This window comes from Dermacentor albipictus, chromosome 7, assembly GCF_038994185.2.
Source record: "Dermacentor albipictus isolate Rhodes 1998 colony chromosome 7, USDA_Dalb.pri_finalv2, whole genome shotgun sequence".
In the NCBI taxonomy this organism is placed as follows: domain Eukaryota; kingdom Metazoa; phylum Arthropoda; class Arachnida; order Ixodida; family Ixodidae; genus Dermacentor; species Dermacentor albipictus.
Window position 1 is genome coordinate 884,974 of NC_091827.1, and position 14,058 is coordinate 899,031.

The following is a 14,058-nucleotide window of genomic DNA, read 5'->3' on the forward strand; positions in this document are numbered from 1 at the left end:
ACAAATGCCCCCCAGGGTCCATAAGAGCAGATACAGGAACACCGTCGAATTGCACATCAAGAAGCTTCGGATGAGTGGGCAACGTCAGTAGAGGATTTGGCGACGTAGGGAGCAATGCAGCGTCACCTCGAGGCGCTGCATCATCTAGTTTTCCGGCTGCGAGCGGCGTCCGAAGGGAGTCGGCGAAAAAGAGCGACGGGGTTGGGGAGAGCGAGATTGTCGTCGTTGGGGCGAAGGTGAACGAGAATAGGGGCGGTTCGGCGCAGGAGAGTCAGTGGCGACATTATCGGAGCGTGCGGCATAGGGACGAGAAGGGCCACCTGGGGGGCGAGAGTAGGCAGTATAAGCAGACCGGGTCGGAAAAGTCCAGCGACTTCGACAGTGCCGAGAAATGTGCCCGATGCGACGGCAGTGAAAACAAATGGGCTTGTCGTCGGCAGTGCGCCATTCAGATGGGTTGCGAAAGCGTGGTGGGTAAGAAGATGCGGGACGGGGCGGAATGGAAGAAGCCGGGTGGGTATCAGGGCGATGGGCTGAGCAGATGGTGTGAAGGCCCATCTTTTCGAACTCCTGGCGGACAACTGCCTGGATTAGGGAAACCATGACTTGAGGTGCGTTGGTGGGGCTGGAGTCGAAGGCAGCCGGATAGGCGGCCTCGATCTCATGCCGGACGATCTTGGTAATATCGCCAGTGTTGTTGGGACGAGGAGCGTCGGCACAGGAAGATGTCGCTGGGGTGTTGGGCAGACGGGCAAACTGCTGGTCGATACGTCGGCTTTTAGCGAGTTCCAGGCGGCGGCACTCTTCTATAACAGCATCCACCGTCGCGACGTTGTTGAATACGAGCCAGTTGAAGGCGTCATCGGCAATGCCTTTGAGGACGTGGGATACCTTGTCTGACTCAGTCATGTGTGCAACAACTTTGCGGCACAGAGCCAAGACGTCCTGAATGTATGTGATATAGGGCTCTGTTGACGTCTGTACACGGCCGGAAAGCGCCTTCTGCGCGGCAAGTTTGTGACCGTAGGAGTTGCCGAACAAGTCTTGGAGCTTTTGCTTGAGCGAATCCCAACTGGTGAGCTCATCTTCGTGCGTCCGAAACCAAACTCAGGGTGTGCCACCGAGGTAAAAGACTACGTTGGCAAGCATGATAGTAGGGTCCCACCGGTTATTGCGGCTGACGTGTTCGTACAGGCTGATCCAGTCCTCGACATCTTTCCCATCCTTGCCCGAGAATACGCCTGGATTACGAGGAGCAGGGAGAGTGATTTAGGTCGTCGAAGTGGCAGCAGGTGTCGGAGGCGGCTGAGTCGAGTTGTCATCGCTGGGAGCCATGAAGCTAGGCGCGACGTACCGTCCACTGCGAAGCTCCGTGACGAGGTACAGGGAACGCCCACCTCCACCAGATATGTTATGTAAGAAGACGCAGATGAAAAGCTATATACAAGTATATTTACAACGTATTACACCGCACTTGGCAAAGAGGCAACAGCCCGCGCTAGCCTCCAAACGTCGTCGTCATCTTCTTACTGCTCGCCTCTTCGTCAGTGGTAATACTATTCCATAGCAGTATCATCGAGACTCTACTGTATTACATCAAACTCTTGCCTCTGCTTCAAGTTGTTGACAAATTGAACTTCTGCCATTTGATAGCCGCCTAGTTCGCTCAGATGGTAGAGCGCCTGCCCCGGAAAGGCAGTGGTCCTGGGTTCGAGTCCCAGACCAGGAGAGAGAGACAGAGAGAAACAACTACAGTCAACGACCGATTTTTTGGACCCTCTAGGGAACGTAAAAACGTCCGAAAATTCAGGCAGTCCTAAAAAATGAATGCATGCAAAAAATCGCACCTTTTTTCTTTTTTTCTCAAATCTAGAGGTAAAGGACGAAGTGCTATAAAAAGAGGTGTTCAAAAACTCTGTATGCAGCCGACTGCCAGTTTATTATGTACATGTGCATCGTCGGGCAGCCAGTGTTATTGCTGCAGTGGCTTGAAGAACTCGTTGATTGTTTCACAGTGTTGTTTTCACTGGCTTTACTTAACGAAAAATAACAAAAACAGACGTTTCGCCACCTATGCGGGTGGCATCGTCAGTACACAATGGCAACAAATGAGAAATACATCCTATTTATCTGATATTTAGCTGATAAGGGCGGAGGTATTGTAATAATGAACCGCAAGGACTACGATAGAAAAATGCAACTGCTTTTGGATGATCCTCTGCACTTTCAGAAGTTACAGCACGACCCCTCTTCCACTTGCAAAAGGCAGTTGGTCGACAATTTGCGCAGCTTGAAAACGAAAGGAAGGGTCGACCAGTCGCTGTACCGTCGACTCTTTTCGTCTGACGGAGCAACACTGAGAGCCTGCGGGTTGCCAAAAGTTCACAAAGACGGCTGCCCCCTACGCCCTATTGTTTCTTTTGTTGGGTCGCCGACATGCAACTTGTCTAAGCTTCTGGTTGAAATTTTAAAGCCACTTGCGGAAGGGAGCACGTTCACGGTCAAGAATTCTAAAGAGCTTGTTACCGTGGTACGCCAGCAGCAGCTTCGGGACGACGATGTTATGGTATCCTACGATGTCGTGTCCTCGTTCACGAATGTGCCGATAGCATTGGCTATGGATATTATTGAGAAACGCCTGCAGGAGGACTGTACGTTAGAAAGCCGTACTTCCCTGACTGTTGACGACATCATGATTCTGCTTAGGTTCTGCTTGAAGCAAACATATTTCTCGTTTGCCGGTACCATATATCACCAGATAGAAGGCGTCCCCCGATGGGTAGTCCTGTTTCTGTAATCGTGGCTGATCTGTTAATGCAACACGTGGAAACGGCTGTGATGATGTCCTTGCCCTTCCCTGTCAAAATGTACTGTTGCTATGTAGATGACACCTTTGTGATTGTCGCAAAGAAAAACCTGCGTGCCATGCACGAGGCGCTTAATGCCGTCCATCATGCCATTCAATTTACATGTGAGACGGAGAATAGTGGTAGCCTAGCCTTTCTAGACGTGTTGGTACGACGGAGCGAAGGAGGTTCGGTGGAGACAGCCGTATATCGCAAATCTTGCGATAGCGGGAGTGTGCTGAGTTTTGACTCTCACCACCCTATAGAACACAAACATGCCGTGGTACGCACGCTCCTGTCTTGTTGCGATGTGTTCTCGTCAACGCAAACTTTGAGGGAGTAAGAATTAACGAATGTTGCCACTCTTTTGCATAAACGGAGTTACCCTGAGCACTTTGTCAATGATACGCAGCGCCGCATGCAAAAGCCTCGCGAGAGCAAGGCCGAAAGGCCAGCTTCCTTTGTGTGCATTCCGTATGTCCATGGTGTATCAGAAGCAGTGCGCAGGGCTTTACGGCCTTTAGGTGTTCGAACTGTGTTCAAACCCTCGTACACGTTGGGAAACCTGTTCCCAAAGCCAAAGGACCGCACACCTCCGGACGAACAAAGTGGTGTCGTTTACAAGGTCAACTGCTCGTACTGTGGTGCCAGCTACATTGGCGCGACGGGGCGGCGACGTCGCACCCGTATCAAGGAACATTTAAGAGATGCTACGAAAGCCACCCATGCTACACGTGCCAAGACGGAATTGGTTGATCATTGTTTATCAAAGGGACACATGTTCGATTTTAACAATGTAACCACACTAGCACGGGAACACCGATGGGGCCCAAGAAAGTTCGTAGAATCATGGTTCATCTGTCGTAATCAATCTTCATGTAACTCTAACCGTGGCCCCCTGCCGGATGTTTACGGCAGTTTCATAGATAAATAGGATGTATTTCTCATTTGTTGCCATTTTGTACTGACGATGCCACCCGCATAGGTGGCAAAACGTCTATGTTTTTGTTATTTTTCGTTAAGTAAAGGCAGTGAAAACAACACTTTGAAGCATGAGTTCCCCTGGCTTTTGGAACATTTTCTCTCGTTGATTGTTGTTTGGATGGCGTTCCGGTTGCATGCGATCATATTCACCTCGATCTGAGCAAGAGTCATGTCAGCACGGTACACCGATGAAAAAGTCAACAGTGCTCGCGTCAACTCGGCGCTTGTAGGCAGCGCAGGCATTGGCTCCTCATTTTCAACATCGGAGTCTTCTGAATCCCCCACAACCTGACGGACTATTCCCTCGTCAGTCAGTTCTGCGCAGAAGTTGAGCTTGTTGTCAGCGTCAACAAACTGTTCAAAAGTTATTTCCGTGGGTACGGTACTGCTTTCCGCGCTTCGATGCCATCGGCAAGTGCGAAGACGGAGTGGGGGCCATCGAAGGCAAGCGAAATCCTCAGGTTGTGAACAGTGGAGTTCGCTGACGAGCGTTGAAGCCCCTAGGCCTAGCGTCGCAAAGCACACTTGACACAACAGCACAACCACACACCACGCTAGCCAAAATGTGGCCTGCGCAAACGAAATAGTGCCGCTCCGGAAACTCCGCCGGAAGTGGAAGTGTGGCCATTTGCGGCGATGAACATAGCCAGCGTGGCCAGACCAAATCGGTGTGTGACGGCTAGATTCGGCTAGTTGTTCAAAGCGGTGATATGCTTCGGCTGCAAGTCTATTTCCTTCGCAAGGGCACTGCACGAGGAGCCAAAGGACCTTCCGTCGCGTCAAAAAGTCAGGAAAATTGGACGGCGGGGGGTTCGAGCGTTCGAAACTTCAGATGTCCTTATACAGTGAAACCTCGTTAAACCGTAGTCGGCCGGAGCTTGGAAAAAGTACATACTAAACGGTAGTACTGTTTAAGCGAAATAGCATGAGATCGCCCACTTACCTGTCGAAAACGGAACTCGGAGAGAGTGCGATGAAAGGGGAAAAAACATGCAGTATTTATTCACTTCGCGGGACGTAAGTGTCATTTTCGTTTGATGTCCCGGTGGCCTAGCACGACGACAGCGGCCTCAAACTTACTGAAGCTGCGTGCCAGCTTCTCAGCCAGCCCCCCTCCTCTCGGCAAACACTCGCACGGCAGATTCCTCGTTGGCGTTACGTATTCTCCGTGCACACGCGCAGTAGTGCTGCATAAGTCCCGGGGCGCCTTTTTCATTGCCGAGTGCCGGAGTTCGGAAAACTTTTCGTTTGGAATAGTTACGTTATCACGCCCCTGTTCTCCTTGCGACGATCGCATTCATGAGGCTGACGTAACGCGCAGCTTCTGCCACTGTCGGGCCTGAATAGCCCGTGCTGTCGCTTTCCGTGTCGTCCTCATCACTGTCGCTACTTGACACTTCGGCAACAACAGCGGCAACGATGGTGAAAAGTCGAACCTCGTAGCCAACATCTCTTCGCGGTCGCAGCAGCGCTGCCGAGCAACTTCGCCTTCCAAATGCCACACACTGTAGTTAACAGCAGATCCATGTTGCAAGCCAGTGCCGACTTCTTCGTGTCACGCTCGGTAGCACGGACGATGTCTAATTTTTCTTCTATGCGGAGCACCCGGCGTCTTTTTTATCTTAGCTTCGGCATGACGCGAGTCCTCGCTTGCACGACGCCACAACGCTCTCTGGCACGGCGTCCATGCGGCGTCGAAATGATGTTGATGTTGATGCGGCTTCACGTGCAAACGCACTGGGCGCTTGGAGGCCATTGTACCGATCTCTGAGGCTTGCTGTTCTGCCGGGCCGCCCGATGGAGACGACGCACCACCGTGTTTGCGCGACGAAAAGTGGAAACGCTACGTTTTAACCGATGCGTACGCAATAAGCTGGTACGGTTTATGCGGATACAAAATACATTATGTTCAATGGCCGCTGAGTCAGGGAATTGACTTTACTACTTTTAAACCGAAACTACTGTTTAAGCGGGTACGGTTTAATTAGGTTTTACTGTACATTGATTCTATGGGGCTCGTGGCGGTGCCGCGAAGACGTCCGAAATATCAGGCATGTCCGAAAATTCAGTCGTTGACTGTACATGTAGTCGCCTGCAGAACGACACCATGACTAAATGGCGCCATGATGCGGGCCCTGACGTATTCTCAGCGGGAGGTCTCTACTCAACTCCAGCGCATGTTACTCCCGCGGTCGGTCGCCCTGAGGGGCAACGTTCCGTTGGTTTCGCTCAGCCTTTGTCTTTCAAGAGCCGCCGAGACCTGCTGCACGGCCCAGGTTTGGCTTTCGTGGTCGTAGCATTCCGCTGCAGCCGCGAGTCGCGGCGGAATCGTTGTACTTGTTGAAGCTTCGTCGGGGAACTTGGTGCAATCCCATAGGATGTGCGTCAGGGTGGCCCTCTCCCACTGGCAGACGCAGCACACATCACCAGGACAAATTTTTCTTCAACTGTGAGGATTTTCTTTCGAGGAACCCGTATGGGTTTCCTTTGTAACAATTGCTACGATTGGGTGGATGTCTCATTTTCCCTTAATTAAGCCTGACAGCTCGCCCGCCTGCGCGTCAAGAACCAGCAGTAGACTGACACTACAATCTTCGACGACGCTATGTCAAGTACCAGCCTGGCGACTGTGTTTAGGGCTGGACTCCGAACTTCGACGAGGACTTAGTGAGAAAATGTTACGCTGATATTTCGGACTGTACAAGATCATCAGTCACATTGGCGCACTGGACTATGAGGTCCTGCCAGATGGAATTTAGCAATCACAGTGACATTGCACACGACCTGAAGTCATCCACATGGTACGTCTTAAGCCATTCTATGGCCACTGATGAACTTCGGGGCTTAGTTACTTTATTTTGCTACAGTTGTCATTCTCTTAATTACGCGTGGTTTTGTTTTCACTTTCATGTTTGTTCATAGCATCGGGTCGATGTTTTCATAAGAGGGGGGCAGTGACACATGTGCTTATTTATCTTTATCAGGTGACTGCATTTCACCATTGTTATGATTGACCTGTCAAGTGTGAGAAGCATTCAGGTGGACATCCCCATGTCAACGTAATTGCCCTCTTCTCCAAAATGCAGACACCCCTTTTTCCTCAAGCTGACACAAAAGAATGGGAGAAGAGAAGGCAAACCGAAGGACAAGAGCTCTACAGCAGAGCCTGACGAATGCAGTAATGCTTCTACAGGCTCCTCAGGAAGAAGTCGACAACCACAAGATCACAAGAGGTAATTAAGGGCATCTTAGCCCCTGTATGATTGACCGGTCAGTGTGAGAAACGTTCAAGCAGGCATCCCCATGTCGACATAATTGCTCTCTTCCCCAAAATGGCGTCACCCCTTTTTGCCCGAGCTGACAAAAAAGGATGGGGGAACAGAAGGCAGACCAAAGGACAAGAGCTCAACGCAGAAGCTGACGAAGGCGCTGATACTTCCACAGGCTCCCAAAGAAGACGTCGACGACCACAAGAGGTAATTAGGGCATCTTAGCCCCTGCATGATTGACCTGTCAGTGTGAGAAACGTTCACGCAGGCATCCACAATTGCAGTCTTCCCTGAAACAGCGTCGTCCCTTTTTGCCCGAACTGACACAAAAGGATGGGGAAGAGAAGGCAGACCGAAGGACAAGAGCTCAACCACAGAGAAAGAAATTTAACAAGAGGGGACACTCGGCAAAAACTGGCAAAAGGAAACACGTCACGCCTAGTGTCAACTCCATCCGTTAGTTGACGTGAGCATCGGAAAAAAAGAATGTGAAACGAACTTACAAACAATGTTTCATTCTTTAAATTCTTTCCGACCAAAACTTAAAAAGTTTTGGGCGTAAATGAACTTATATTTTACTAATAATTTGTCTTGCGTTGCCTAGCAACAAGCTAGCAGCACGCCAGGCGCGCGTGCATACATCATGCGCCAGACATGCCACAGGAGTGAGAGAGGCGGGCTGCGCATGTGAAGCTCACGTGCTTGGCGACCTGTCTGTTTTGGATGTAGCCCATTCTTTTCGGGCTCCCGGTGTTCTCTTGTGTTCCATCTGCATTTCGATACAGCACCGCTGCCCTACTGGACTACAGCAAGGTGAGGAATTTTATTTGACAGTCTGCGACACACTTCAAGCATTTGGGCTTACTGCACAAATTGAACCTATATAGTGACGCAGTTATTGAAAAACAGCTCCGCCGTCCAGGCCTAGTTAACTTGAGTTAACTACTCGCACTGGGAGATATTTGCGACGCTTTCTATGAGCCCAAGCATTATTAGAACTTATTTCGGTAGTTTTTGGGCATGCTCGCCGCACCTGGTTTTGTGACGAAAAGCACCTCGGCCGTGTGACACAGTTTCGCGTGTACTGAATCTTACCGGGACAAGTTTTGACACTTTCCCTGACTCCAGACACTATTGTAACTAATTTCGCAACTTTTTGGGGTACTTTTCAAGCACAGTGGCTGCGCTCGGCGTAGTGACGCAGTTAGCGAAAAGCAGCTTGGCTGTGTGCCGCAGTTAGTTTCGCGTGTACTGAACCTTACTGGAAGAATTTTGTCACGCATTCTCTGACCCCCAAAATTATTGCACTTTATTTCCTAATTTTTGGATACTTTTGAGGCATGATTGCCGCACCTGGGGTTGTGAAGCTGTTAGCAAAAAAGCAAGCCGGCCGTGGTGAGTTAGTTTCCTAATTTTTGGACACTTTTGAGGCATGCTTGCCGCACCTGGAGTTGTGAAGCTGTTAGCAAAAAAGCAAGCAGGCCGTCGTGAGTTAGTTTTCCATGTACTGTTTTCCACGGGCTGAGAGCCCGTGTTGTAGACCACCTCTGTGCACTTGGCGTACCATCGCGTCGACTGAGGCCAAGTTGTTTTAGAAACACGCAGTCACCTGTGTATTTGTGCTCTTAAAGTGCAAGAAATAATGCCCGGGAAAGGAGGGATGTTTGAAAATCTGATGTTTTCTTCAGATTTTATGGCATTGTTTGGGAGAAGTCTATTTGCTACGATATGTGTGGAAAGGTGAATTTATTATTCCGCTCATTCACCAATTACGCACGTTTCGCCTCTACACGCAATACTCCTGTTAGGTCAATATGCCAAAATGATACATGCTTGTAATTTACTTTCTTTCAGCTGATGGCGTCCGGTGGAGCTTCATATGGCAATGACTGCTGCTTAACTGGTGCCACAACTTTGGATGAATGCACAAGAAGCCCGAAACGAGCATTTGTATACAGCAAAATAAACATTTCATCATTTCAGAAGTCTTGCGTTTTCTTTATGAAATTGCACGTGACACAGATTTGGTGGAGGCTTGTCAAGATCGGTCATAATCATTTTGACTAAATAATAAAACGATTCCGCGCTCTATAACAATGTATAAAAGCCGACGATGCGCTTGACTCGCTGATCAGATTTTCAATGATCACAGGCTGTTCTCCGCTATTGTTGTTCTTTGGTTGTAGCCTGTTTTTGAGGGCACAGGTTCACCCAATAAAAACAAGTTTCATCATTCACAGTGTCGCTTTTTTTCCCTGTCACTACTATGTGACAATATTAACCCTGAGATGGGCATACCTGGTACACAAGTGCTATTGCCCGCTATGGACTCCTGGTAGTAGCCGTCCTTGCAGCGGCAAGAGGAACCTCGGCACGCCGACGCATTGCTGCCGGCTTCACACTGGACGTCGGACCGGCATGGGTCCCCAAGCTTGCGGCCTGTTTTGAAGAAATGGTGAGAATGTAATGCTTGCCATAGGCACAGAGGAGCAAGGAACACTTAGGATTCTATCCTCCTTGCCTGTGCAAAAGGAAGCAACTTCAAGATGGTTTTTCCAGATCACTCGCACTGTAAAGCTTCATACTAAATATAATACTGTGGCACTGAATTTGTTTTGCCATCATGGGAATTATGCTTATTACACAAATTTTTCAACTATGTGACATAAATTCATTAAGAATCCACACTGCAGCTTACTTTGTTTTTCGCTGTGGTTCAAGTGTTTCATACTCTAACTTCACAATGTCTCCATGAAGCAGTTGAGTGCTTTACCTTGAATATTAACCCCCTGTCATGCACAATTTTCAGCACACAAATGAACTGCAAGAGTTTAAAGCACATGCTTTGCTAAATCTAGATAAAGTTTGGCAACATTCCTAACACTTAATAAGTGCTTTATTTAGGGGGGGGGGGGCGCACTTCCTACAACTGTTTCTAATACTACTCACAAGATCAACTGGCGCAGATTTGAGGCTAGCTCCAACTAATGATTGTCATGCAACGAATGTTCAATAACAGTTAATATCAGTTATTAACAATAACTGGCAGCAGTGGCATCCACATCTAAGCCTGAATCCTTTGTTTGAGCCGGTATTCCTACGCTGATTCTTTCCCTTTTATGCATTGCATATTGCAATCACTCAGTTCAGCCCTTGGGCGCGGCCGGGCAGCCACCATTGACCTTTAGCGCAACCACGTGACGTGACGTCACGACAGCCGGTGGAAAAGCTGGGCCCCAACTCGCACAATATGCAACGCATTCTTGGCTTAACCAAGCTAAGCCTGGCCATTTTCTTCTGCCACTGCTGATGCTGCTGCCATCAATCTTGTTGTTGTTTTTTTCCCCTTACCAAAGTCTGTGTTTAACACTCATACCATACCGACGAATGCAGAACTGTCAAAAAATCTGGACTATGCTTAAGCTTTGCCTTTAAGAGTAGAACACGATAACATTTGAAGATCCCTGACTGCTTCTCACATTTCCCGGCAAACTGGAGCATATGTAACTGTAATGTTTACCTGGAAACGCTTGCCGCGAACGCTATGCATGAAGGCGAGCTTTGTGATGGAACCAAGGCCTCTTGTGTGGGGCGCGATGCGGTGGAGGCAAGCGCTCGCTGGAGTTAATGCAAGGAACCGGGCGCACCGCTCCGTGGCCCCCAAGACACCCATCGCGACCGAGGCGCGCAATATGGTGGACGCTGCGGCCGGTCTGAACGCCGCAACCAGTTTGTGTGTGTGAAGGGGTTTCTTTGAGTCTTCACATAATAGAATTATGTTTTCTCATATAGTCAAATTAAAATCCGAGAGCTATCATGTCTGTGGGTTGTGTGCAAGTCATAGCTTACGATTTTTCTACGTATTTTAGCTTGAGAAATTCAATTAGTTCAGTCAATTCCTTGCATCATATGGAAGGCTTGGGTATATGTGGTTCGAAAAACTTTTTGCCGATGTGACATCCGCCGCCGGATTTTCTGCGACACGGGCTTCTTAACACTATGGCACTAAATAACTGCGGAAGAAAAGATTTAACAACATGGCCAAAGATATGCGTGAACTCGTCTTTGATAAAAACTTGCTGAGAATGAAGGAGTGTGTGATTGGGATTGTTGAGTTGAAAAAAGAAGTTGATTCCTTGAATACAAGTGCTGAGCATTTGAACGGACTTGTAGAAGAACTACGTAGCCAAAATGCTATGCTAATGATTGAGAACACACAGCTGAAATCTCAGAACCAGTCATTGACTCACAAGGCTGAGGAGCATGAAATGTACTCTCGCCTTGGAAATGTCGAAATCAAAGGTGTTCCTGGTTGCCAAGGAGAGGACTGTGTTGCAATTACAATAACAGTAGGGGACAGAATTGGCTGTCCCGTATCGCCTAGCGATCGCCTAGTGTGTACCCACTGGATCTAATGACAAGAAAAATATGATCGCTCGTTTCTGTTCTAGAACTAAGATAGCTGACTTTGTTAGCAAGCGTGTAAAGCCAAACTCTGTCTTAGCGATATTGGATTCTCCAGCTCTTTCAACACTCCTGTGTTGGTAAATGGACTTCTCACCCCATTTAACGAGGCTCTCTTTTCCAAAGCTCTAACTCTGAAGAAAGAAAATAAAAAACTGGATGTTCCTTTGGACAGACGACTGCCAAATTAAGGCTTGGAGGACTACTAATAGCAAAGTTCTGTGCATTCGAGATGAATCTGACCTAAACAAAATAGACTAGAGATCATTGTTTCCCTAAATGACATAACAAGTATGGCTTTTCTACTGAAACCCGATCAAGAGAATTCTTTCTTAAGCGGACTTCATTCCATCATTCATTTCAACACAGGAGTCTTCGTAATCCCTTCGACGCAATTGATAATTTCTTCGCATTGCTAACCAGTGCATTTTCACTAATTGGCATTACTGAAACTTGAGGTTATCTGACGACGACAAACATTTATATTGCTTCCCTAACTATAAATTGGAATATTGCAACAGACTGACGAGTAATCACGGTGGTGCTGCCATATATGTTTGTTCTAGTACATATTGTTACAGGGATGCTGGGAGTATAGACAGACTGTATTTACCATACATACCCAAGCAGAGTCAGTGTAATTAAGATGGCTGACCAGCAACAACAGGCAGCAGCCAGCGTCTTGCGATCTTCTTCATTTCTCTCTTCTTTTATACTTCCATAACAGGACCCCCAGGTGTTGAAGCACCATCTCGGCACATAGGAGGCGAAGAATTGCGAGCAAAGTTTGGTTTCAGCCACGAAACGTGCACGATGTCAGCAGGCGTTGGACATGAGCATGGATCAAACTGTAATGGCGAAATCTCATAATTGAAGTTAACCTGACGTAGGTCTCCATAAGGCTCAGTGTAGTGAGAGAGAAGCTTCTGGGAGAGGCCGACTCGGCGACATGGTGACCCCAAAGGAGCACCCAAGCACGTGGTGCGAACTTAACACAGCGATGGCACCAGTCATGATGCTCTTTTTGTATATACTGCGAGGTTAATAAGCGAGATCGGGCGACTTGACGCACCATGTGAGCGCGATCGATGACTTCACGAGCATGCCGAGCATGCCGGGTTGCAACACGTGGCATAGAAGGGAGGATGGTGTCAAACGGCAATGTGGGGTCCCGACCATACAAAAGATAAAAGGGTGAATACCCTGCGGTGCTATGTCGGGATGGGTTATACGCGAATGTCACGTAGGCCAGTGTGGCGCTCTGACGTTCAGACTTGTGACTGACAATAAATGAAAATTCCCGGAGCCACAAAGCCCAGCGACTAAGCCGTCCTGTCCGATCCCAGAGGGAAGACAGCCAGCAGAGGGCATGGTGGTTTGTGATGACCGAAAACGTGCGGCTGTACAAATATGGCTGAAACTTGGCTGCAGCCGAAACTAAAGCCAATCACTCCCGCTCGGTGATGGAGTAATTTCTCTCAGCAGCTAACAGCGGGCGGCTGGCATAAGTTATCACATACTCGGTATCACCCTGTTGTTGGGCGAGAACAGCGCCAATGCCATGGCCGCTTGCATCAGTGTGGACTTCGATCGGTGCAGATGGATCAAAGTCGGCAAGTATGGGAGGGGTGGTCAGAAACCTGATGAGAGCGGCGAACGCATGAGGTTGCTCTGGGCCCCATGAGAATGCAGTGTTCTTCTTTAGAAGATCTGCCAAAGGCCAAGCAACGTCGGTAAAGTATTTGATGAAACGGCAAAATTCTGTGTGAAACTTCTAAAACGTTTTGTGGAGAAACATCAGGTGCTATGAACAGCTTCTGAGGGTTCAAGCTTTAGGAAAACTGCAATGCACAAGTGGTGAAAATGGCTTAAAGAAGGCTGCACTTGGGTTGAAATGATGACCATTTAGGAAGACCATCCATTTTAAGAACTCATTCCACTGTAGAGAAAGTGAATGAACTGATTCATTCCTACTGTTGCCCGACAGTTTGGAATATAGCTGAAAAGGTTGGTGTATATAGCAAGGTATAAAGGTATATAGCTGAAAAAAACTGTGTACCATGAAATTTTCGCTGACAAGAAAGGAATGCTCAGCCCCGCAGCAACATTTGTACAGCAGCTTTCGTCAGACAAGTGAAAGTGAGTGAAGAGGTTCTGGAACGAGCAACGCCTGATGATGAAAAATTCACAAAAAGTGTCATCGCTCAGGTTGAGACATGGTATTACAACTATTAAATTAAATTATGGGGTTTTATGCACCAAAACCACGATTTGATTATGAGGCATGCCGTAGTGGGGGACTCCGGTAATTTGGACCACCTGGGGTTCCTTAACGTTCACCTAATTCTAAGTACATGGGTGTTTTTGCATTTCGCCCCCATCGAAATGTGACCACCGTGGCCTGGATCCGATCCTGCGACCTCGTGCTCAGCAGCTCAACACCATCGCCACTAAGCAACCCCGGCGGGTGGCGTTACAACTATGGTGTTCACTGT

General features: G+C 48.4%; 1 protein-coding gene across 1 annotated transcript in view; it reads right to left on the reverse strand.

Annotated features, from left to right (window-relative positions):
• The window catches only part of LOC135918022 (neurogenic locus notch homolog protein 1-like), a 102,538-nt gene that overhangs the window by 40,059 nt on the left and 48,421 nt on the right, over positions 1–14,058 (reverse strand). Inside the window, exon 4 of the mRNA XM_065451691.2 lies at positions 9,398–9,538. Coding sequence (XP_065307763.2) covers positions 9,398–9,538 — 141 coding nt within the window. The remainder of the gene's footprint in view (positions 1–9,397; positions 9,539–14,058) is intronic.